The sequence below is a fragment of the Oryctolagus cuniculus genome, chromosome 16 (assembly GCF_964237555.1).
Source record: "Oryctolagus cuniculus chromosome 16, mOryCun1.1, whole genome shotgun sequence".
Lineage (NCBI taxonomy): Eukaryota > Metazoa > Chordata > Mammalia > Lagomorpha > Leporidae > Oryctolagus > Oryctolagus cuniculus.
In genome coordinates, this window is record NC_091447.1 from 18795056 (window position 1) to 18818776 (window position 23721).

At 58.6% G+C, this 23721-nt stretch overlaps 2 protein-coding genes, 2 long non-coding RNA genes and 1 other non-coding gene across 7 annotated transcripts; 2 read left to right on the top strand and 3 right to left on the bottom strand.

Annotated features, from left to right (window-relative positions):
• Positions 1 to 597: 597 nt before the first annotated feature.
• LOC138845802 (uncharacterized) lies at positions 598 to 4903 on the top strand. The gene is made up of 2 exons (XR_011382967.1): positions 598 to 3132; positions 4192 to 4903. It is a non-coding gene; the product is annotated as an uncharacterized lncRNA (long non-coding RNA).
• Positions 2886 to 2943, bottom strand: MIR196B (microRNA mir-196b). The gene has a single exon (NR_162572.1). It is a non-coding gene; the product is annotated as a microRNA mir-196b (primary transcript).
• On the bottom strand, positions 3959 to 13209 carry HOXA10 (homeobox A10). 2 transcript variants are annotated; one of them, XM_002713729.5, is made up of 2 exons: positions 6668 to 8317; positions 3959 to 5471 (listed from the first exon to the last, which is right to left on the bottom strand). In XM_002713729.5, exons 1-2 carry the CDS (start codon positions 7656 to 7658, stop codon positions 5197 to 5199), a joined length of 1266 nt encoding a protein of 421 aa, XP_002713775.2. In that variant the 5' UTR covers positions 7659 to 8317; the 3' UTR covers positions 3959 to 5196. The 2 variants fall into 2 exon arrangements, 1 of the variants encoding a protein (XP_002713775.2); XR_011382966.1 differs by lacking the exon at positions 6668 to 8317 and adding an exon at positions 12564 to 13209 and having other exon boundaries at positions 5335 to 5471.
• A 1150-nt stretch (positions 13210 to 14359) lies between these two features.
• HOXA11 (homeobox A11) lies at positions 14360 to 18136 on the bottom strand. Of its 2 annotated transcripts, XM_017344301.3 has the most exons (3): positions 17244 to 18136; positions 16850 to 16965; positions 14360 to 15857 (listed from the first exon to the last, which is right to left on the bottom strand). In XM_017344301.3, exons 1-3 carry the CDS (start codon positions 17947 to 17949, stop codon positions 15684 to 15686), a joined length of 996 nt encoding a protein of 331 aa, XP_017199790.2. In that variant the 5' UTR covers positions 17950 to 18136; the 3' UTR covers positions 14360 to 15683. The 2 variants fall into 2 exon arrangements, with proteins under 2 accessions (XP_017199790.2, NP_001164875.1); NM_001171404.1 differs by lacking the exon at positions 16850 to 16965 and having other exon boundaries at positions 15625 to 15857; positions 17244 to 17949.
• Positions 18137 to 18226: 90 nt separating this feature from the next.
• On the top strand, positions 18227 to 21951 carry LOC138845803 (uncharacterized). Its single transcript, XR_011382968.1, has 2 exons — positions 18227 to 19067; positions 21239 to 21951. It is a non-coding gene; the product is annotated as an uncharacterized lncRNA (long non-coding RNA).
• Positions 21952 to 23721: the final 1770 nt, after the last annotated feature.

The following is a 23721-nucleotide window of genomic DNA, read 5'->3' on the forward strand; positions in this document are numbered from 1 at the left end:
CTGGCTCCGTGCTCTGCTCTGCAGGCCCTCACGCTGAACTCCAAGCCTCGCCGCGCTCCCCGAAACCCAGCCCGAGCTGGGAAGAAAACACCAGGCCGCCTCGGTGGAAGGCGCGCTGGCCTGGCAAGAAGGCACCCGCGCGGCGCCAGCGGCGGCTGAGCCCGCACCCAGCGCTGAGACTTGCGGGCCCATGTGAGCCTTTCGGGGCACCGCACCGGGCTACCCACGGGGCCGGGCGGCTCTGCAGAGGTTCCGAGGGCCCTGAGCGAGGCAGTCGCCCTCAAGTCCAGGGCTAGAAATGAGAACGGGGGAGGGCATATCGGCTTGAACCCCATCCTTTCTTCGGCCGGGCCGGGCTGCCCAAGTTATTTCTCACCGCGGGCAGTCTCCAGGGGTGGGGGTGAATTAAAGGCCTCGGTAACTCTGCTAATTGGAAGAAAAAAACCCACCCCAGTTCGAGCGGAAAGGCTGCTCCTAGAAACGTGGTAATTAAATTCACGTGCGAAGACTGTGCCTGCAAGAGTGTGTTTCTCATTAGCCCCCTTCCCTGGCGGCCAGTCTGGCTGCCTCGGGGTGTGCCATCCCTCCTTTTTTTTTTTTTTTTTTTTTTCATTATTCTTTTCTCTCTCTCTCTCTCTCTCTCTCTCTCTCTTTTTTTTTTTTGTCTTCACCCTCACCAACTGTTCCATTAGCCATTCCCCCTCCTCTCGACCCCCTGAAATATTCCCGTCCAGGGCGGCGACCACCGCCACCCCGTGCCAGGCTCTTTCCGGGTGCAATGTTACGAAGCAGCAAGCAGTGCGGGTAGGACCCGGCACCCCTTTGCCTGCGCCCGCCGGCATCGGGGAAGTAGCCGCTGATACAATGAACTCCGACGTGGCCGTCCGCACCGCCTCGGCCCCCTCCCCCTTGATACTTTTCTCTCCCAGTAAATGTCTCTGCACCATCCCCAGCCCCATCGCGGCCCGAAGTATCCCAAATATCCGGCTGTGCTCTCTGAGTCTCTGGGATTTTCATGTTTTAAAAATCAACCGGGAAAAACCCTCCTTGCTGAGTGCAATTGTCTGCAACGGGGGGCTGGGCACGCCGGGCTGCCTTGTTCACTCTGTGTACCCAAGAAGACACAGATAATTAGTAATTTTTCTAAAATAAAAAGGCTGTTCTGTTTCATAGCCTTCACGCCCAAACAGGAAAATCACTAAATAATTAGTAGGCGTTGAGTAGTAGCTATTACCAGTGACAAGGAGGTAAGAGGAGACCCCAAAATCAAAAATTGTCCCCTTCCACACCGGGGGACATATTGGGGCCTGCATATTCTGACTGTGTCTGTTGGTATTTGACAAGTGAGAAGGGTTGCAGGTACATAAAGGATACTACATGGAGGTGCTCATCACAAGCGGCTCTGGGGAGGAGGCCAGTCTTCTAAAACCTTGGTGCCAACAATGAACCCAATCTCCTGGCCTAGAAACCAGCAGCAAGGAGTTGAAAGGAGCAGCTTCTGGGCCGCCAGCCTCAGGAAAGAAGGGAAGTGGAGCTTTGCAGGCATGGGCTCAGTGCACTTGTGTGTGTGTGTGTGTGTGTGTTGGAGGCAGGAAGGACGTTTCTTTGCAGTCCCCCGTGAGGAGAATGGTCAGGCTGGCTCCCGTCTGTAGACTATCACTTGGACCAAGGCCTCAAGTTTGTCTCCCAGTGCTCTGGAATTTGGGGGTCCTTTCACCCATTTGAAACATCCCGGCGCCTGGAGAGGCCCTCTCCAGCTCTGAGCCATCCAAGGGTGCCCTGCCTAGCATTCTGGGCCTGGTAAAAAGCCACGGGCAAATTAGCAGTCCAGCTATACCCCAGCAAGGCTCCGTGGCTGGGAAGCCAGAGCTGGGGAGGGTAGCCTGCAAGAGCCTGCTTAGCCGCCCGGGGCCACCTAGCCAGGCTGGGCCTCAGACCTGGTCCCAGCCGCGGGCCTCCCGCGAGGCTGGTGAAGGGCTCCCATGCCTTCGGTGTGGCACACAAAGACGCCGCCAATGTCCCTGGTCGAGCCTCCCAGGCGGCTTTTCGCAGAGTAGAAACGCAAGGCCGCCGCCATCCGGTCGTGATCGTAACCGAGGCCTTGTTGGTCCAGCGGCAGCCAGGCCACAACCAGACCCTCCACGGCCGCCCCACGCAGGCCCTTTCCCCAGCAGACTTCACCGACCTCACTGGGGTGCAGAGAAAAACGAGAGCTCCAGGCTCTCCCCAAGCCAGCCCTGGCCCACTCCCCAAGGATGCTTTGGAAACGACCCGAGGAGGTGAGATAGGGACCCGGACAGACACTGGGAAGGGGAAGAAGGCAGGCAGGAGCCACAAAAGAAAAAGGAAAAGGAATTAAAGAGGAGGCAGGCAGGGGAGAAAAGAGGCAGAGGCGACTCCTGGGAGCCCAGGGGGCGCCTACGGAGAGAAGGGTAAGTGACAAGGCCAGGAGCCCGGCCTCTGTCCGCCTGGTCTCTCCTAGTTCGGTGGGGGTCTCCCTCTGTCAGAGGGCTTTTTTCTGAGCTCACATGAGGACTGTGTTGTGCATGCGTTCCAGCCTTGTAAGAGAGCGACGGGGTCCCCAGCCAGGCGCAGGCCTGGACCAGGGGAGGCTCGCGATCCAGCATGCGCCCCTGACCTTGAATGGCCCTGGGCCCAGAATTCTTACCACGCCCCCGGCGTCCGCGAAGCAGCCCCTAACCTGACCGTACCTGCTCCGGGCCTGGTCGGGGGAGGGGATGACGAGGAAAGCACGAAGCTCCTGCGCTTGCTTGGAAAGCCGAAGTTGCCGCCGCAGGCCTGGCACGACCAACCGAGGCCTTGATACCCCGCCCGGCCCGGCCCCCGCGCGCACAGGTACCTGGAGACGATTTCAACTGAAGTAATGAAGGCAGTGTCGTGCTGTCGAGAGAAAGGTGGATCCCAACAACAGGAAACTACCTAAATCACCGACCAGTTCTGGTGCTGCCCGCGCGGGGCTGTCTCGCCCTCCGCCGCCGCCGCCGCCGCCGCCGCCGCCGCCGCCGCCGCCAAGGAGAGAACCCCGCGATCGCCCGGCCCAGCCCCTGCTCAACCCGCGCCCACCACTGCCGCCGAGTGCCCCGGGAGGGAGAAGCCACCGGCCCCAGCTAGGTAAGCTTGGGAGTGAGGGAGAAGGGAGCGAAGGCCAAAGGAAGCAGAGAAATGCAGGAGTGAAGTAGGCCAGAAGACAAGAACGAGCGGTGCGCGCGCGCTGTGTCCCCAAATCTTGCAGCTAGGCGAACCGGCGCCGAGCGGCGGCAGCCGTGGGCAACTCGGAAGCGCCAGGGACAGCACGGAGCCCGGCTCCCTGTCTGGCTGCGCGGCCTCCCGCGCTCGCTCTCCCCCTCGCTCCCTCGCAGCCATCCGCCTGCCGGGGCGCGCGCTCCCGCGCCCCCTCCCCTCCCCTCAGCGCCCCCCCCCCACTTCGGCGAACAGGAAGCGCGTGGCCCCGCGGAGGGCCGCCAGGTGGGGGAAGCCGTGCTGGGGGAGGGGGCGGCCCGTCCGGGGTCCACCTAACTGCTGCCGCAGGCGCTGGTGATGCGCTGTGGGCCCGGACTGCTCCCCGGAATTAGGCGGGGGTCTGCTCAGGCCCGAGCAGCCGAAAAATAATCAGCCTCCGGGAGCCTCCCCGAGGGTCCGGAAAGAAATCTTGTTCGGCTTGCTCTGTCTATGCAGCGCCCCTCTGCACTGAAACCACTGGTCCAAGACAGCCACAATCCAGATATACTAGCAAGTCATAAAACTGAACAAAAGCCGACAAACCTTACGGCACCGGGGCTATAGGGTCCAGACAAATTACGACCGTCTAGGTAATATTTAAATAGATGCCTAAAGTAATTGCAGGAGACTCGGGCTAGCTCTCCTGTTGTAAAAGTGGGGCAAGGGATAAAGTGGTAGGTGAAGATAAGAAGTCAAAAAAGAGGTAAAATGAAAAAGCTTCATTCCACAGCTTTTATTCTATAAGAACATAAACATTGTCTTTTTTTCCACGCACAGCAGCAATACAATATTAATTTATTCTGATTTAAGATTAGAAGTAAATAGAGCTAGAACTAACATTTATAATAACAATAGAATGCATTTGCTTAAAACAAGATTGGCAACTTTTCTTAATAATAAACATTTATACAGATTTGTATTTATAGCTTTTTTCTTTTTCTGTACCTACAGGTTTGACCCTTTTATGCATGTAACTTCACAGTATAAAGAAAATCCAAAGAATCTCTCCCTTCTCTAGTTTCTTCTGCTTGCTCCAGCCCTCCTAGGCTTCCATGAAATTCAGAAAGCCAAAGGAGGGAGAAAAAAAAAAAAAAAGGTGAATTAAAAAAAAAAAAAAAACCTCCACAAGACAGGGAGAACGGGTGTGCTTGTCTAATGTTACCAGTGGTAACGATTTTAATGACAAAAAAATCCACGAATTCCACACACATACAAACAAAACGACAACACCAATAGCCATGATATGGAAATTCAGAGGTAAACTCAAACATTTTGGTCAGGCAAGGTGAGACCTCGCACATACTGGAAGAGAAGTTCCCTTCTCTTGGTCTTTTTTTTTTTGTATTTCTTTTAAAGCTGGTATATCTTACAGAGAAAGGAAAAATTAATCTGACTCTTACTTTTGCCATCAAAGTCAAGCCCTTTTGCCTACACGCCCATGCCTGTGAGCCCTTCTCTAGGCCAAGGAAGAAAGGGAAAAAAAAAAAAAAAAAAAAAGACACCTAGAGGCCTGCCTGCTCTGCTCGGCACAGCCCAGCCCAGCGCTCCAGGCACTCGTGCCCAGATCTGGCTCCTTGCACGTGGAACTCAGGCCAGACAGCTCAGCGCCGACAATGGGACATCGGCCTTCCGGCAGGAAACCAGCTCTGCAGAGGACCCCAGACTGCCCGGCCGGCCCACATGGGACTTGCCACCTAGGACAACGTCTGTCTCTATAGAATCCTAGCACGATATGGCTTTTTCCCCCAGAAAACAAGTAAACCGGCACCAAGCAAATAGACAAAGAAACAGAAAGAACAAACCAGCCCTGCACAGACGCAACTGCCCAGGAGATGGCGGGTGCAGGAGGGAGGCGTGGGGCTCCGGCACAGGTGCGAGTTCCTGGCAGAGGCTGCAGGCAGAGGGCGGGCACCGGCGCTCCGGACGCGGGATGAAGTGGCCTGGCCTGGAGCTTCATCAGGAAAAATTAAAGTTGGCTGTGAGCTCCCGGATCCGGTTCTCCCGGTTCATTTTCTTCAGTTTCATCCTGCGGTTCTGAAACCAGATTTTCACTTGTCTGTCCGTGAGGTGGACGCTGCGGCTGATTTCTAGTCGCCGCTCCCGAGTAAGGTACATGTTGAACAGAAACTCCTTCTCCAGCTCCAGCGTCTGGTGCTTGGTGTAGGGGCAGCGCTTCTTCCGGCCGCTCTTCGCCGTGAGCCAGTTGGCTGCGTTTTCGCCTTTGGAGTTGCCTGGCGTTTAAGGGAATAAAAAGGGGGGAAGGTTAAACTGAGGCCACGCGGGCTGAGCGCCCGGGGCGGATTCGAGCCCGCGTCTCGCGTGAGCCTGATGCCCTTTGGTCTCAGACCGCGCGCCATGCCCCCTTGGGCGTGCGGAGAACCGCAAGTTCTTCCAGAACACACGGCGGCATCGAGTGGGCCCCCAGTCCACACCTCCTCTCCCAAGTCTCCTCCGCTTTCCCCCTAGACACCTGTTTTAGCACAAAGCGGCTGGCACTAGCAGAAGGAGAGGCCTAGGAGGGCAGGCTGTCCATCTTGAACTTAACGCCTTTTTTTTTTTTTTTTTTTTTTTTTTTTTTAGTCTGGCCCTATGGCGGACAAGCATTTCCTGCAGCCCCCAGACTGGGGGCATGGGGCGCTTCCTCGGAGGGGGGGCCTGGCCTGGCGGCCGTCTCACTCCATCCCTACGATTGCCCCAGGCCCGGATGAGAAGAGGGAGAGAAGGACATAGCTGCATCCACCGGGCAGGCAGCAAAAGCCGATTCTGGGGTCAAGGGCCCTCTCTCACGTCTGTCCCTCCAGGAGCCAGGGCTCTGCAGCTGGGCAATCCGGATTACAGGGGAAGCGAAATAGCCCCTTTCGGGGCGCGCGGCCCAGGGCGCCAGCGTCCGGGCCGGATTTGCCTTTTCTTCTCCTCGCAAAAAGGATTCCCGCCCCTGCAGCAACTTTGAAAAAGGCATGGGGGATCGTAAACTCGAACTTCGCCGGTTAATGGGCTTATTTATTGGCGCTGGCGGCCGCTTATTTTGGATGCCTTACAAACATCCGCGCTATCTGCGGGAGAGCAGCTTTTCCCCCCTCCCCCTCCCCCCGCGTGGGCCGCGCCGCGCGGGCAGGGCCGGGACCGGGGCCTGGGCGCTGCGGGGCCACGGGGAGCAGCGTGCGCGGGAGGGGGGCTCCACGCCGGTGTCGTCGGCCTCGAGCCGGGGTGAGCTGAGGCCAGCGCCCAGGACGTCTTGGTGGGGGGCGCTAAGCCGGACGTGAATTTTTACTGCGTCCCCACGCCCAAATATGAAACAGCAAGTTCACAAGGTCAGCCTGCCTGCAGCTTGGGCCAAGGCCGGCCGGCTGCTGCGCGCGCTCCTGGGGCTCGGCTGCTTCCCTTTTCCGGCCGTGCCGCTCTGCCCGCCTGGCTGCGCCCTGCTTACCCAGGGAGTCCTTCTCCGGCGAAGCTTTGCTGCTCTCGGAAGGGGCCGGGGAGAGCTCCTCCGCGGCCGAGGACGACGCGTGAGCCTCCTCGTCCCCCTGCGAGCCCCCGCCGCCGCCGCCTCCGCAAGCCAGCGTGGGCGGCGGCGGCGAATCGAGGGCTCGCTCCTTCCGGGCCGCATCGGCCGAGCCGGAGGCGAGTGCGGGCGGCGGGTCGAAGCCGCGCCCCGGGGGCTGCGCGGGGAAAGGGCTGGCGCCGAGCTGCTGCGCGCCGCCACCGCCGCCGCCGCCGTAGCCCTTGGCCGTGCCGTAGGCCTGCGAAAGGCGGAAGTAGCCAGGCACTGGCACCCCGCTGGAGGCGCCCAGGGCGCAGCCGTCGGGCGGAGGGCCCCGCGGGAAAGGGGCCAGCTCGGCGGCGGCAGCCGAGCCTTTGGGGCATTTGTCCGCCGAGTCGTAGAGGCAGTAGGAGCTCTCTTCTTTGATGTTCTGCGCGAAAGAGCACGAAGTGGCCTGTGGCGGGGGCTGAGGTGGTTGCGGCGGGGGCGGCGGCTGCGGCTGGGGCTGCTGCTGCTGCTGTGGCGGCGGCGGCGGCGGCCCTTCGGGCGGCTCCATCCGGCAGGAGCGCGGCGCGTCCAGCCACAGGTCTATGGGCGCGGGAGCGTAGCCGTGAGCCCCGGGACCCAGGCCCCCGCTACTGCCGCCGCCGCCCGGCGACGCCGCCTCATTGCGCTTGCCGCCCAGCGTGGGGAAGAGCCCGCAGCTCTGCAGCCCGTAGGGCAGATCGGTGGCAGGCGGCAGGTAGACCCCGCCATGGGCGTAGTAGCCACCGCCACCGCCCCCCGCGCCGCTGCCGCCGCCGCCGCCGCCCGCCTCGCCTCTGCCCGAGCTGATGAGCGAGTCGACCAAAAAAGAGTTCGCGGCGGGGCTCTCCGAGCATGACATTGTTGTGGGATAATTTGGCGAAGGCAGCAGATAGCCCTTTCTGGCTGACATTTCTTGTGCAAAACATGCTGAATACGATTAGCAATCCCCCCGCACCGCGGCGGGCGCCCGCAGCCAATCCTGAGCCAGAGTTTCCGCGCGACCACTCCCAGTTTGGTTTCGTAGGCGCGGGGCCGCTCTCCGAGGGCGCCCTCCGAGCCCGCGATTGATATAAATATGTAATCTGTATTGACGGGCCGGGAGACGCGCGCCCGACACCTTGGCCCGAAGGCTGGGATCCGTGGGGGCCGCCCGAAAGCAGGCTGATGGGGGCCTGGCCCCTAGGCTTGCCCCGCCCCTGCCCGGACCTGAGCCCCTGGCGAGGGTCTGGTTGAGAAGCCCTAGGGCCCCGCGCAATTAACAAGTGGGGGTGTTTACGGTGCGCGCCCCGGCCTGCCTTGGGTGCTCCCCATCCCCGTTGCGGAAGCGGCCACTCGTACCTGGCGTGCGGTGACCACTGAAGGGGGCTCTGTCGGGACCTCACTCTCATCCCATACAGCTCTGGACCTGGAGCTGGCCTCATCTCGGAAGTGTAGCCCCTAAGACCACCAGAACCCTCCGAGTGTTGCGAACCGCGCTGCGAAATGGGAGCTGCTTTCACTGCTTCCAGCATCCCACATACGATGTCCCCCCAAAAACGCAATGGCTGTTCCCTGGCCCTTCTGCCCTCCTCCCCACCCCACCCCCGACTGGTCCAGCCTGGACTTTGTCCTCCGCAGCGCTCACCTGGGCTCGCCTTCTCTCCAACTCCTGTCGGTGGAGTTGGTGGGCTGGCAGGAGCGGCGGTGGGAGGCTGCGCAGCCTTGGCGGAATAACTCCCAGAGCCGGCCCCTGGCGCCTCTGCCCCACCACCAGGGAAAGGCCTTGCACGAAGACGTGGGGGACTCTAAGAGGATGCGCCCAGCAGACACCTCTACCACGAGGCTATGCGCCTCTCCTCTTAGCCTTGGCATTTGTATGCTCCTGGAGGCTATGACAAGAACCAGTGTCACTGTACTCCTGCCTCTCTGTCTCCTCCCTTCTGCCCCCTCCCCCTGCGAACCCCAGGCTGGGGCAGTCCTTGCTCCCGCAGTGTGAGCATTTTAACGAGGCCCCGGTGAGGAAATCCGTTCCCTGAGAGGCCAGGCTGAGCCGGGGCCCTGCTATAAGAGTGTTCCGAGGCCTGGCCCTTCACTCAGCAGACAAGTGCCTGCCTGGGGCACTAGCCCCAAGCGTGGGCCTCACCCGCAAGCCTCAGGAAATGCGGCCTTTTCCGGCCGGATCCAGCAGGGCCTGGAGGTCGCCGCCTTGTCCCTGATCTGCGCGAGGCTGCAGATCCCCAGGATGCCCTAGGTCTGCTTGCACCACCAGTTCCAGCTGGACCTGGAGATGCCGAACACCAGGATCCCAGGAAGTAGCCGGGCTAGGCTTCTGCCTCTGCAGTGGGGAAGACTTGCATCCCGGTAATCTGCCCATCGTCCCTTCACCTCTTCCTCCTGGTAGGAACCCAGCCCCAGGAGGGACACCAGCTGCAGAGGGCCACAGGAGCCAAGGAGAGAGCTAGCTAGGTAGCGCCCAAGCTCTGGCTTCAGGGATTGGAGCAGCCTCGGTCCCTGCTCTGCACCATGGCCAAGAGGCCCCGGCACCGCTCACGCAGTCGCTCCTGCCAATTCTACCTTGGTCTCCCCATGCCGGGCATCCGGGTGCAGAGGAGGAAGATGGAGAACGAGAGAGCCAGAAGAAAAGGACAGAGGGAGACAAAAACGCGTGAGAGCCCGTTCTCTCCAGCCTGACAGATTCTGGGGCCCGCAGTAGCAGCTTGGCAAAATCAAGACAGAGATCGGTGTGGAGAGATCATTGACTCTCCTTCGCTTTTCCTGCTGCTCTAGCCCCAAGGCCAAGGCAAGTTTTCCTCCTGCTGGGTCCAAAGACCAAGTCTGAGTGCAGGGACGCTTCAGAACACTGCAGTCTGGGGTCCTAGCTCTGACTCCACGGATCTGCCGGGTTCTGACCCAGCTCACCAGATGGGTGGGTGGGTAGCTAGCTGGGACTGTGGCGCTCAGCAGTACCACCTGGAAATTCTACAAAGCTGGGGACAGCCTGTTGAAGGAGGCCACAGCCCAGGCTGTGCCTCTCAGGAAGGGATGGCAAGCAGGTCCCTGGAGGAGGAGCCCCACCAGGCCAGTGGGCCAGGAGTAGGGCTTGGAGCCATGCCTGTTCATGTTCAATGCACAAAGCAATGCGCCTGGTCGAAGTCAGGGGAGGGACCCGGAGTATGCTGGAGACGGAGGAGTGAAAGGCAACGATATAAACCTATTCCAGCCTATTGTGCAGTCAGGGGCCACTCTGGAAAATCTCTCGCAGATTCCGACTTACCCTGTGAAAGAGGCATCTTTGCACATCTCCACAACTTGATACGTCATGGTCAAGGAGTTCCCAGACCCTTGAAAGCCTTCTCCCTGGACCCTTTAGAATCCTCAGGGACTCCCCTGGGACTCGGGCCTGCCAATTTGGCTGGTTAGACAAGCCGATCCCCTGCGGTGGACAGCTCAGGTTGCTCCCAGCTAGGACCCCAGTGGGGTGGCCAAATGGGGCTGGAAGCTGGATGGGATCCAGGGGAGGCTGCACGTGCCAGGCAAGGTTACAGAAGTCAGCTTGATACTGTGTCTGCATCAAAGGGCCAGGCTGGCTAGGCCTGGAGGGGCTGCAAGGTGGGCTTCGCAACTGGCACTCTGAGGTGTTGGCCATCGGGGCTTGACCTGGCCCTTGTGGACAGCGGGGAATGTTCCTCCAGCGTAATTCTCTCCCGCTTGCAATAAACCAAACAGGATGTGGAATTTGAGCTCTTTCTTTAGAAAAAAAAATCCCCCAAAATTGTGTATGCCTACGGAAGCCCCTCTGTGGCCCGGAACCGCCGCCCAGACTTGCTGAGCAGGGGAGGCAGGGACTCTGCGGGTGCACCGCAGCTCTGACCGCCTGATAGATCAAACCCGCGGCTGCGGGAACTCAACTGAAATGCCGCCTCCTGCCTCGGAGCCCCCAAACCCCGGGCTCCCTAGACTGCGGCACGGAGGTGTCGGCCTGTTCGGTAAAATGTTCCACGTATCCACTGCCTTGGCTTTCGGAGCCCTTGTGAGTCCGGGGCCGAGAGACGAAGAGCAGCGGTTCTGTCGCCGCGCGGGGTTCCCGCCGCCGAATTTCTCCGTCTCCCCCAGGATGCCTTTGGCCCGAAGCCTCGCTCAGGCCCGTGCAGCAGCTGCGCCGCCAGCCCCAGAGCCTCTGTTTTATTTCGGAGTAAATAGCACCCACTTCTACCTGGGTGATGACACCCATGGCCAGCCCGTGGGTTAAGCCCTCCAGCGAGGATTGCGCGGCCATTCACTGATTAGCGGGTTCCTCCTCCTGAGTAGGCCCTTTGGAGGCAGGAGAAATAAACACATTGCCAAAAACAAGTTCTCTCTCTTTTTCTAAATAAGTAGAAATTGAGACAGCGGGTGAAGAGTTTGTATCTGCAAGTCAACCTGTATGCACACAGGGGCTCCGAATCCTCCATCAGGCTGTGGGCTCCGGCTGTGAGTCGCCAAAGAAAAACAAGCATGCCTCCACATAGCTGGTTTTAACAAAAACTCAGGCATTTGTGCATGCCTAGAAAACTGCACACTGGAAAGTTTTCCTGTAAGCAGGGACATTATGTTCCCCTCTGAGGATGTCCACAGAGGCAGGGGTATTTGGTGTGCCTGCTTTGAGCCGATCAGGTGCACAATCTATCCCTCAATAACAAGCTGTAACATTTTTTTCTAAATCCAACCATTGAGTTGGCCTCCCTCTGCCTCCACTGCCAGGGTGGGAGTGTTGGGCCTTTTTACACACCCCTTGAATTGCAATATTCTTAGTTCTGTCCGTGATAGCGCCTGTGGCCTTGAAGCTGGAGGCAGCTCTGGGACTGCAGAAAGCGGTCTGAGGTGTGGGCGCTAATTCCTTCCTGTTCTGCCAGGGTTGGAAACCCACGCTCAACAAAGACTAGTGATTTGGATAAGCAAAATTCACCCACCGACAAATACACCCAGCACCCACTTTCTCTTTAACCCACACTGTATATTTAGGAAGAGAAAAAAAATTTGAAGAAGTGTATAAAAAGATATGGAAATAAACGTTTAAATACGAGAGAAAGGGAATTTTAATCACACACTCAAAATGTGCGTTACGATCGTCTAAAATTAGTTCTGTGACAACACTGATGCAGTGATTACTCAACTGAGTTTATCCTTGGTGCCAGCTTTTTGAAAATGTATGTCTTTATGCTGCACTTTTGCAAAATATGCAAAATCTCATTCTCACATCTAAAAATTTGCTGCAAGATCCCACACCGGGTATTTCTAGCCCCACATTCTAAATATGCAGTTCAAAGACTTCGCCGGCGGCCTTAAACATCCAATGCGACTTCTCGGCCGTTTTGGGGGAAAAAGGGGAGACCTAGAGACCTCACCTAGCAGAAAATCTGCAGACTCCCAGCGTCTGCCTGGGAGTAAGCGAGATGAGGCGACCACGGTCGCCGAGCGCACCATTGTGTGGGGTAGAAACTTTGTTTTCCCCACTCCCGCCATCTCTCTCTCTCTCTCTCTCTCTCTCTCTCTCTCTCTCTCTCACACACACACACACACACACACACACCCTATCCCCACCCCTCCCCCCCGCACAGCCAGAACCCTTGGATATTCCTACGGAATCGAAAGCTCGCCATGGGTGCAAAGCCGGCGCACAGAGATAGCCGTCAACTTTTCCACGAAGGCCTTTGCTCTGCGCTGCAGCCAGGAGCGGCTAGGCGCAGGGGCGTGAACGCTGACCGCGTCGCCCAGCAGCCCCAGCCGCGCGCTCCAGCTCCGCTGGGACGGCGGCCGCCTCCCCGCTCCCGTCCCGGCCGGACTCGGGGCCTCTTACCTGGACACGTTTCCGAAATCGCCGGCGAGGGGCCCGGGCTTCTCCGCGCCACGACGCCCGCGACGCCCGGCCGAGGCGCGCCGCTCTGAATTGTACCCCAAGCACGTCTTGAGCGTGAGCCCCCTTTTTTCTGACACTAAGGGGAGCGGGACAAGTCAAATCATGCCCCGCGCAGCTCTTAGTATCAGGAGCGAACAAAGGCCAAGAATCACGCTGGGGTTCCCGGCTCCCCGGCGGCTTTGACATTGATCGGAAGTGCGCCATCTCGTGGCGGCTGAGTGCCTAGGTGCGACCGGAGCTGTAGCCTGGAATCCAGAGAGCAAAGCCGGCCGCCGGCGAGGAGAGGGAGAGAGAGGGAGAGGGAGAGGGAGAGAGGGAGAGGGAGAGAGGGAGAGAAGAGGGAATGTGCCCAGCCTGCTGCTATTGAGATCTCATTTTTACATCTAAGAAATTGCTGCAAAACCCCAGCCGGGTTTATAGCGGCGCATTCCAAATATGCAAATTGGCCGGCCCCAGACGGGTTTACGACCGCATTGTCACAGCCATCGGAGGATGGGCTTTTATAGGGCTCAGAAATCAAACCCGCGCCCGCCCGCCGCCCGCCCGCGAGCAGTCCTCCTGGCTAGACTCTCCAGCAACTTGAGAGACTTCGGTTAATCTTCAACCACCCCGAAGGAAGTCTGTCCCCAAATCCGGGCTTTCCTACCCGCCCTCTCCCTGCCCCCCCACCCTCAGGAGGGCCCTCTTCCTCTCTGTGTGTCCATCAACCAAGACATCCATCTCAGCGCCTGTCCCCTCTCCCCTTTCAGCTCAGTTTCCCCAGTCGCGCCGGTTAGACAAACACACAAACAAACAGCTCAGAGTCTAGGGCCTGGGGCCTCTCTCCAAATGAGACCCTCTCTGGTGCTCTGGCCCTGCCTGGGTGGCGGCAGAGAGGGTGGGGTGGGCAACAAAAGGCTCTGTCCCTTCCGCCCTGCCCCTCAAGGTTATGGGTGATGTCCAAATTTAAGGCAGAAGTTCAAAGGCAGAACACAAAGGGGAATGCAGCGTCCTTCTCTCCCCAAGGGGAAGCTGCCGCCTCAGACGTGGCTGCCCTTGCTGAAGGGATCCACAGGCACCCCCAGAATGCTTCCCGGTGCACAGGTGAGCAGGGCAGCCCAGGGTCAGGCCCACTGGTCACCACAGGCCCCACGGCCTTCTCCAGGGTCGAGGTCAGTTTGAGCAAATTGAGCTCCACTGGCAGCCCCGAGAGAACCCATCCATGGATCCCACTTCCCACAAGGACAAGGGCCAAGTACCTTGGCTTCCTAAACCTGAGTTGCACTGCAGTGAAATCCTGACTCAGCCACCTTCTGGCCCCCTTGGGAGCTTGGTCACCTGCCCTTTCCTAGTCAGTGGATGATGGGGGGGGGGGCAGACATTTGGCAGCAACGGACCAGCAGGGAGAGGAATGTCACACCAGCAACTGATGACACTCACGTTTCCAGTCTCCACCGTCTTTATTTTCCTTGTACCATATCGCCTGTGTGCACGCTGTGACATACACGGTGGGTCAGAACTGGGCACCAGCTGACACTCCCACTCCCAACAGAGCCAGCGGACATTTCTTAGCATAGGGGGGCAGAGGGCATTCAGTGAGAGGGTGCTGGCTTTCCCAGATGAAGTCCCAAACCGCCTCCACGCATCCCCCTTAACGCTTTCCAAATGCCGCAAGAGATGAAAAAGACCCTCCTGGACCCCTTCCTGCCCCAAAGGAAATCAAGGAATGAATGACAAAAGAAAACAGCCAACCCAAATAGGCTATGGTTCCTTTATTTACAAGTCTTTTGAACACCATCCCTGTATGAAGCGTACATTCAAATATTCTTAGCAGTGAGCGAGTTTAATCGTGGAACACTGTAAACAGATAGAGCCTTTAAATATTCTCATCATCTTTTCCCCCCCTCTCTACATTGCATCTTTTAAAATTCGCTTTGGTTCCTTCAGGGAAATATATATATAATATAATATTTATCTTTTAAAATAATTCCAAATCACTCTCAGGCTCTTCGAAGGTGGTCGGAAGATTCCGAACTCAGTTCTGGAGCCAGTGAGGGCCGAGCACGGCACCGGAACTGGATGTTTGGAGGGACCCAAGTGCCTCATAGCCATGGCCTAGGACCTGCTGGCCAGGCCTGCTGCTCTCCTGCCGGACACCAAGAAAATCCAAGCTTCGCTAAGTGTGGTACAGGCTTTGCCGAACGGCCGCAGCCTGCAGAGCTCGCGACCAGGGCCAGCAGCCTAGGCATAGCCTCTGGCAGCAGCCTGCTCTGCAACCAAGCGCTGGGCCTGGGATGCAGGCTGGGACCAAGACCCTGCTTGGTAGGAAGCAAAGCCAAGTGGACTGCTGGAGGCGGCCACTCGCAGCTCAGGCCCAGGACAGTGCGGTGGGCAGCTGGGTTGGGGGCAGGAGGCAGAGAGGCCACCTGGAATGGGAGATCCTTTGCACTCAGGAATCTGTAGCCCTCTCCCTCCTCACAGCCACCTCTTGGTCCAGCTGCCTTTCACATTGGCTTTGGAAACAGCCCCATTCCCGGTCTCTAGGAATCCTCCCCCTTCCTCCCACCCCTGTCCCCACACTGAACCGGAGTAGCAGAGAGAGCACATAGCCTTTTGATGCAGGGGTCCTGGGGGTGGGCAGCTCCTGTGTGGAGGGTCCTGGGGGAGGGGGCCGGCCTCCAGGGGGCCTGGCAGGGGGCCCAGTCCTCACTGGAGACCACACCCAGCCCAATGCTCCACAGGCTCCAAGACTGAACCACCACGGGTCCCCAAACCGCTCATTCTCCATGATGCACAACTCAGAATTCGATTCTTCTCAGGAATCTTAATCCACCAAGAACCTAACGGAGACAGTCCCAGGCCCCTCCTGCTGGGCTATTCTCTGGGTAGCCTCCCCGCTCTTGAACACCTTTTTTTTTTTTTCTTCAACAGTCACCACGTGGCTTGACCTAGTCAAGGGCAAAATCTTGCATTTTATCTCCTGTGTCTGCATCCCCCCACCCAATTCCAGCCTGCGGGAGCCTTAGAGGAGCGGGTTGGCTGAATAGTACTGTAAACGGTCTCTGTTAATTTTTTTTTCCTTCATTCTTCTGTTCTGAAACCAGATTTTGACCTGGCGGTCGGTGAGGTTGAGCATGCGGGACAGCTGCAGGCGTTTTTCTTTGTTGATGTAGACGCTGAAGAAGAACTCCCGCTCCAGCTCCCGGATCTGGTACTTGGTGTAGGGGCAGCGTTTCTTGCGGGTGCGTTGGCCACCTAGGAAGGAGAAAAGCAGGCGGGTGAGCCAGGCAAGCCAGGCCTTGGGGGCGGCACCCCAAGGCATGGACTGAGGGCTCAGCCCAAGCCCCCTCCAGGTCTTCCCAGGCCCCTGCCCTGCGACTCCTGCTGCAGATTGGGGCAAGTTGTAGTCCCAGGCTGTGCCCCAGATAAAAGCCAGCTCCCACAGAGGCCCCAGGGGAAGCTGCTCCCGCTGGCCCCAGAGCAGCAAAGAGGGCTCCTCGCAAAGCTGCAGCCGGCTTTGAGAGCCGCCGAGTGGGGGTTGCGGCTCCCACCCCGCCAGACTAAACAAACAGTCGCCCGCGGACATTTCACCTTCCAGCACCTGGGCCGCCCGCTCCGCAGGCAGTAAAGCCGGCCCCAGCCCCAGTATTTGCCTGTTGCGGCCGTGACTGGGCCCTCGGTAACATCTGGGGAGGCCGGCGGGTCTTTGTGGAGCCTGAATCCTGGCCACTGGCTCGGCGGCCGGCCTGTGGGCTCCCCGGGGGCGGGTGGTGACAGCGGGGGCCCCCACGCCGGGCCTCTGCTGAGCACCGCGAGGGTCCCCTGGCCCGAATGCAGGGCAGGGAGGGGGGTGTGCTACTTTGGATGGGATGGAGGGAAGAGGGCGAGCAGGCTTCACTATCCCCTCTTAAAAGAAAAGGAAGAAGAAGAAAAAAAAAAAAAACCAACAGCCTACAAGACCAAAAAATTCTGCTTTTGACAGATTGGATAACAATTGCTAAGTAACATGCAGCAAGACAGAAGGCAGCACGTAATTGCCACAGCGCCAGCGGAAAATGGCTTCCTTTGGACAAAAAGGCCAACTTTGGGTTAATTTGTTTCGTTTAATATATTGCTGCCGCGGAGAGGGCTGCTCTCTCTGGGCAGTGAGCTCCCAGCGCCGCCGCCCGACAGCGCAGCCTTTGAGTCGCGGGCCGGGGCTACAGTTTCCGCGCCACACATGGCTTTTATAAAAACCTCCGGATTACCTGGCTCTCCACGGCCCCCGCTCCGCGGCGGGCCAGGGGGAGTTCGCGGGCGCCCACGGCCGGCTCCACAGCCTGCAGCCGGCCCCGGGCGGCGCGCAGCTGCCGGGCTTCGGGAGCTGGGAAAGGAAAAAAAGGGGGAAAGGGAGTTGTTGGTTTTTTTTTTTTTTTTTTTTTTTTTTTGCAGGCATGCTTTGGCCGGTGGGTATTTCACGGCCAATTTCAGCACTCGCCACGTGATCCCGCCTTTTATAACAAAGTTTTGTTGGGGGGAAACCTAAAGGCCCTTCATAAACCTTATATGCTTATAAAACAGCATATAAAAATTTAACAGCGGCGCTGCGCTAGATTTCCAACTCCCCTTTCGCAAAGCGCAGGGCGCTGCCTGTATACATACTGGAGCCGCCGGCCTTGTCCTCAGTGTGGCCGGAAGACGACTCCGGGCTGCTGCTGCTCTCCGGGCGCCGCCGCCGCTCCTTCTCCGCCGCCGCCTCCCGGCAGCCGCCGCCGCCGCTCTCCGAACTTGAAGTTGCTGGCGCGCCCGTGGCCGCCGTCACCGCCGCCGCCGCCGCGGAGGTCGTCGTGGCCGCCGGGGGCCCCTTCTCGGCACTCTTGTCCCCGGGGTAGTCGGAGGAGGCGAGGCTTTCCGGGGTGCCGTAGGCAGTCTCAAAAAACTGGTCGAACGCCTGCGGCAGCACGCCGTTCCTGCCCACCGTGCTATAGAAATTGGAGGAGACGGCGGGGGTGGGGTGGTGGTAGACGTTGGCCGAGCTCTTAGCCAGCACGTCGCCGGGCACGCCGGCCGCGCTGGGCGCCTGCAGGCAGTCTCTGTGCACGAGCTCCTCCGCGGAGTAGCAGTGGGCCAGATTGCCGCGGGGGTGCCACTTAGTGGCCGGCTCAATGGCGTACTCCCGGAAGGTCACTTCGCGCACGGGTTGGACCTGGGGCAGGTTGGAGGAGTAGGAGTATGTCATTGGGCGCGAAGACGGGGTCTGGGGCAGGAAAGAAGGGAGGCTGGAGAAGTCTGGACCCGAGACGTAGTAAGTACAACTTGGCAAGTACATGTTAGAGGAGCAGGGACCACGCTCATCAAAATCCATCATTGGCTACCTTGGGCGCTCCGCAGTAGCCGAGCTTAACATGATTCTCCACTGCAGCTGCCTCTTTGAAGCGGATCCGTGAAGTAGAAATTTGGAGACGTAGGCTGACGTGGAAATCTATCCCCATCCTTAGCAGGGAGGTGCTGGTCATGTGACCCGATGTTGAAATTGACAAGCTGCGAGCTAGTCCCGGCCTTTTTTTTTTTTCTCCCTCCCTCTCCCCCTTTCCTTTTTTTTTTTTTTTTTTCCCTCTTTCCCTCCCCTCCCTGCCCGGCTTCCTTTCTTTGTAGCCACCTCAGGGGAAGCAACAGATCGTCACTCGGCGTTCTCACCGAAAGCACGTAATCGCCGGTGTAACTCATGTTGGCTGGGGGGCCTCCCGGCGCGCGGCGAGGCCGCGGTGCGCCCCGTGCAGGTCGCGGCGCTCAGCGGCACGGCCCGAGCCTCCAGGGCGCCAAGGGCGGTGGGAGCGCGACTCGCGCCCCCCCCCCGCCCCGCCCCGGCCCCCACCCCCATCGTCCGGGAGGACGGGGCACGTCCGGGGCTGGCGTTGGGGTGGCCAGGTGGAAGCCCGGTGGTCTCGCCGTCTGCTCTCCGCGAGGTTCGCGTCCGCAACCCCCTCTCGCACTAGCTTGCTTAGGGGAGCGCCTCTGTCGCCGACCCCGTTCGGGGCCAGGGTTCGCCGTGGATGTGCCCGCCTCGTGGCTTGTCCGATTTGCACGGTGACTTGATTACACGCTCGCATTCATGGTCACTTCCGAAGCGCTTTAGTGCCTTCCGTCCCTAAACCGCCGACAGCCGGGCGGCTTCCCCTCGTGGCTTGTCGATGATCCGCAGGGTCCGGAAGGGCCTTCGTCTCACCCGGGATCCACCTCTCCCTTCATCCGCCCTGCCTGCCTCCCCCACCCCACCCCTTGCCCTTGGAGAGACCCCCCCTCTTCTCCTCGCCGCCGGCCGGGGGGTCGCAGTGGCTGGGCAGAGCCCCAGGCGCGGGGCTGCGCCGCCGCTCCCCGGTCCGCACGCCTGTCTGGTCTTCTGCGGCGGAGGCGTCGGACACCGCGCAGTTGAGGCGCGCCGGGGGCCGCTTTAGAGGCGCTGACATCCGAGGAGACTTCTCCTGGGTATGCTGCACCTTTGGGGTGGGTGGGGGGTCCGCCAGGTTGCTCCAGGGCTGTGGGGGAGAAAGGGGGCGGCAAGGCGGGGTTGGGGGGGGTTGCTGATGAGCAAGGAGCCCTGGCTGAGAGAGGGATAAACCCGCCTCCTCTTCTTCCTTGCAAAGCTTGAGAGTGAAAGACAGAGGTGTACAAGGTAGAAAGTCAGACTTGGAGCCTCGCCTTTCCTGCCACTCACTCCCTGGAAGGGACACGAAGCCAGAGAGAGAGAGAGATTGAAAGACAGAGAGAGAGAGACGCCCCCAGTTTGACATACCTTAGGTGACAAGGTGCCTAGGGAAGATTTGAGCTAAAGATGCAACCAGCTTTCTCAGAAAGAGGAGAGAAAGGAAAAATGAAAACAGCAAAGTAATGCTCGCTCTCTACAGGGTTGAAGGAGACAAATCTGGAGGAAGCAAGGGGAGGGAGAAAGTGCAGGGCAGCCAGGCAGGGCCAGCAGCTGGGGGGCAGGGGGTCCCTGAAGGAAAGTCACAACGTGATCAAGGGTAACCTTTTCCCTTTCCCCTCGCAGGAAATAGCCCAAGGTATTTACATATCTTGGGGAGATTTAGAGTATAAACTCTAAGATCTTGGGTATTTAAGTGTCAGCATCGATTTATTTATTTATTGCTGAGCTGACTGTAACTGACTCAATAACAAATCTGATCTTGTATTATACTGGAAATATTCTTATGTATTCTCTCCAAATAATGGCTCACTATTGCATTTGAATGCCCACTATAAATATCAATAATATCGAATAATGACTCTGTAGTGAACTAATTTATTAGCATGAATGTTTATGTGGTCCTCCCTGCTCTCCATCCCCTCCTCTCTTACAGGGGGTGCTTTTCAAAAACCAAGCCGCTCACACACATTGGGTTAATGAACTCCTTTATTCGGGATATGTTTCAAGAACTTTATTTGAGGGCCCTCGAATCCCTTAAAGCGGAACTTGAAATTATTTGTGCTTCTTCATCCGGACCTATTTGTCTAGCCTGGCTTGGAAGAGAGAGGGTCTGAGCAGTGGGAGGGAAGGTTGCTGGGGAGGGGTGGCTTAAGACCTCCTAAAGCTGGGAATCATAATTACAAGATCGCCCTGCAGTGGGGGGGGGGGGGAGGACTTGTATTTCCAGCAGCGACCAAGGAGGCAGAATGTTGCACAGAATCTCTGTCTTGGAGAGAAATAATTCAAAAGGGGGAAAAGAGGTTGCAACCAGCAGTGTTGGCGCTGTCCCCTGGCTTGATTTGGGCTACCCCAAGCTCAATCTCAGCAGCCCACCCAGTCCTTGCCACCCCTACCCTCGAACAAAAGGAATGCATGAGGGGTTTCAGTGAGTTTGCCATAACAAAGGCGCCACCATTGCAGGGCTCGCCCCGCCCCTGGGTGAAGGCAAACAAATTCTTGCACTTGTATTAGGGCTTTTAAGACCGTAATTGAGCCCGGGGGGCGTCTAGGAGAACCGAAAACAGTTCTAGACAGACCTGCGGTTTTATAGCAGTTTTGGCAGTCAACTTCAGCTTGTGCCTGAGCAGACTGGCCGCGGTAGCCTGCCCCGGCTGAGTGCAGCCCCTCTTCTAATTAGGTCCGGTGCGCCAGAAAGAGGGGGTCCCCGCCGAAAGGTCGGTAAGGGGGTGCACGCCGCTCCGCATCGCATCGGCTCCCCACGGCCCCTTCAAGGAGCAAGCCGCAGAGTGCTGTTTGGTCGGTTTCCCATGGGTATGCGCGGAAGACAAGGCCAATTCCCGAGGCAACGCGGGAGCGGAGGAAGGCGCTTGGGGAGCGGCTGGCAGGGCGATTCCGTAGGCTGTTCCCGAGCGGGGTGCCCGCAGGGACTTGCAGCCTGGAACGGGGCGTGTGGGGGCGCTGCCGTGAAGAAGGACCAGCAAAGAGGCTTTTGAAGCCAGCAGAAGGCCTGATGCAGGGACCAAAGGAGGGGGTGCTCGGATCCCCAGTCCTCTGCGCCACTCGGCGGACAGTACATTGGCCGTGTGAGAATGTACCCCAGGCAGGCAGCCGGGGTTAGGGGGTGCGCGCAGCCCTGAGGATCCGACCAAATCTAGGGGACGAAGGGAAGCCGGAGCTGCCGGTCCCCGGTTTTGACACTGCTTTGAGCCTAATTGATTCTTTGGCTTTGCAGGAGGCTCAAGAAGCCAATCTGAGCACCCAGGGCCCTGGGAAAGACCCGGCTGGGGGCTGAGGCCGCCCCGGAAGGCCAAGTCCGAGTTGCAGTTCTTGCAGAGGCCGCGGCAGGCGAGGCTGTGACATTGGCCCTGGAGACTGATTTCCCATGAGCTGCTCTTTCTCAGGAGTTGCACGACGCAGGGCCATCTCCAGAAAACAGTCTGCGGCGTCTATTTCCTTTCATCGTCCACCCGGAGCCCCACGGCGGGTAATGCAAGAGGCCAAAAATGTTTGGAGGAAGAAAAACAAAGGCAGGAAGTGGCGGCGGCCTGACGGTGCGTGTGTGTCTCTGCAGAAGGGAGGAGGGATCCGGGCCCAATCTCCTTGTTTTTCCAAACTTCAAGGTCCAGGCAGCCCTCGGCGGGGCCGGGCCCGGTCGCTCCCCGCGCAGCGCTTGGAGGTGGCCACCGGGAGAGGAGAAGGCCGGCATTCGCGCCAGCCTTGTCAGGCGGAAACGGCTAACAAGGAGATTTGGTCAGCAAAACAGACCAAACCTGGGCGAGACTCGGTCTGATTTGGCCCTAAGGGTTGGACACGGCGGCGAGGGGGAGGGTTGTGCAGCGCCTCTCGGACCATCCTCCGCCGGCTGAGTACGCCCCGGCGAGGACTCTGATCCATGCGCCCGGCATTCCAGGCAGAATCCCGGAATAAAGTGTGTCCAGGCGCGTCTGCCGCCTCCTCCGTTTCTTCTTGCAACCGGAGGGGTCCCAGCAGCGGTGGGCTCGCAGGCGGGCGAAGTCCGGAAAGAGTGGGCTCGGAGCAGTTAGGGCGCACTCCAGGCAAGGTTCACCCCCGGTCTCCACAATTGTGCCGGGGGCGTTTCCAGCACAGTCCTTCGAAGGAGGTGCGCAGCGAGGTACATCACTTGATGGGCAGCTTAACATCTTCTGGCTCCCTGGACGGACCAAGCTGCGGCTCGTGGGGGAGCATGCCCAGCCTCAACCACCTCAACTAGCGAGGCTGCTAGGCCACCCTCCCCTCTCCTTGCGTTAGGAGGCAGCAGCTGCTCCTTGTCCCTGGAATCTGAGAATCCAGAGTCCCCTGTGCCTGCACTTGGAGCCCCCTGAATGCCCAGAGTGAGGTCCATAGTGTGAATGTCAATGCCAGCGCTGTTCCCACTGGCCACTCCTCCTCACACCAGGCCTGTCCGCCTGCGGCTCCTCTCTCAACCTGCCTCTGTGCTGCAAGACTTCCATGCTGGGGCCTCTTGCCACCTATGATGTCTCCTAGGCACCCAGTACTGGGGGTGGGGGGTGTGTGGCTGTTAGAGTCTTGACTGTCCCTTGCGTCTGGCCTCCCTCAGAGACCTGGACCAGGTCTCCCACTTCCTTCTTTGGACTACGCTACCCCACACTGTACCCTGTCTGTCTGTTCTCCCTCCCTCAACTACATGTCCTCCTCTTCCTGACCCATCTCCCGCTTTTCTGGCTGGGTGATCCCTGGTGGTAACTAGCCTGGGCGGGGGTGGGGGTGGAGTTGTTGCCCACTAGACCAAATCTAAGCCCACAAAGCTTCTAGTTGTTTCTCCGTGGCTTGCTCGAGCACCATCAGTGTTCTGCCTCTTATTTTCCTATTATCAAATGTGGCACTCTTTCGAGAAAGCGAAACACAAGACTATTTCAGCCCTAGGGACCATACTGTATACAGGTGCAGCAGGCAGCTGGAAGCCCTAGGGGGAAAACAGCTACAGAGTCCTTCCAGGAGGTTGGAGTCCAGGCCACCATTAAGGGAATGTCTCCTTCCATGTGGAGGTGTCCTGTGGGTGCATCTGACTGCTTTGGTGAGCTGGGGACATGGGTTGCCTGAGACAGCCCAGTGTCTGTTCTTGGGGCATGGTTGATCACGATCAAGCCATCACATTTCCAGACCCTGCCCAAATGCTGAGGCTCCAATAAAACACCAGATCTTCTCTCCTCACTGCCAGGTGGAGTAAGGGCTCCTATACCCCTTTATGGAGGCCCCTCATCTCCACCCATGGCTCCCCTACTCCACCCCCCCCAAAAAAAAACACAGGAACAGGTAATGCCTTGAACTTGACCTCATGGTGGGTTCTCGGTCTGAGGAGCAAGTTCAATCGTCATTCAATGCCCTTAAACATCTGAAAAAGTCAAGACCTTCCTTCTGGCCACTGGGAGCTGGGGCACAGGGCTCAAGTGCCTGGCCAATCAGTCGGTTTGGTGGGTCTCCAACTCACGGGAGAAGAGAGAACTATTTTTATTTTTATTTGCTCCAACTTATTAGAGAAGATTTTATTTATTTTTTCCTAAAGAGTGGGAACAAATGGGGAAGGGAGTGGGGGGGTGTGGAAGGGTGAAATCCTGGTTCCCACCAGCTGCCTTCCATTCTCCCTGCAACTTCGGCCGAAACGGGTTTCCCCAGCCACCAACCTCTGCCATAAAGAGGACAAAAGACAATGGCCCAACCAGGAGCTTGGCTGCG

Coding starts and splice junctions, on each gene's coding strand:
- HOXA10 (XM_002713729.5), bottom strand. CDS start 7,658: ATGTCAGCCAGAAAGGGCTATCTGCTGCCTTCGCCAAATTATCCCACA. Junction 5,472..6,667: donor GCCGGAGAAGGACTCCCTGG/GTAAGCAGGGCG, acceptor CTTAAACGCCAG/GCAACTCCAAAGGCGAAAAC.
- HOXA11 (XM_017344301.3), bottom strand. CDS start 17,949: ATGATGGATTTTGATGAGCGTGGTCCCTGCTCCTCTAACATGTACTTG. Junction 16,966..17,243: donor GGACAAGGCCGGCGGCTCCA/GTATGTATACAG, acceptor TTCCTTTCCCAG/CTCCCGAAGCCCGGCAGCTG. Junction 15,858..16,849: donor CGGGGGCCGTGGAGAGCCAG/GTAATCCGGAGG, acceptor TCTCCTTCCTAG/GTGGCCAACGCACCCGCAAG.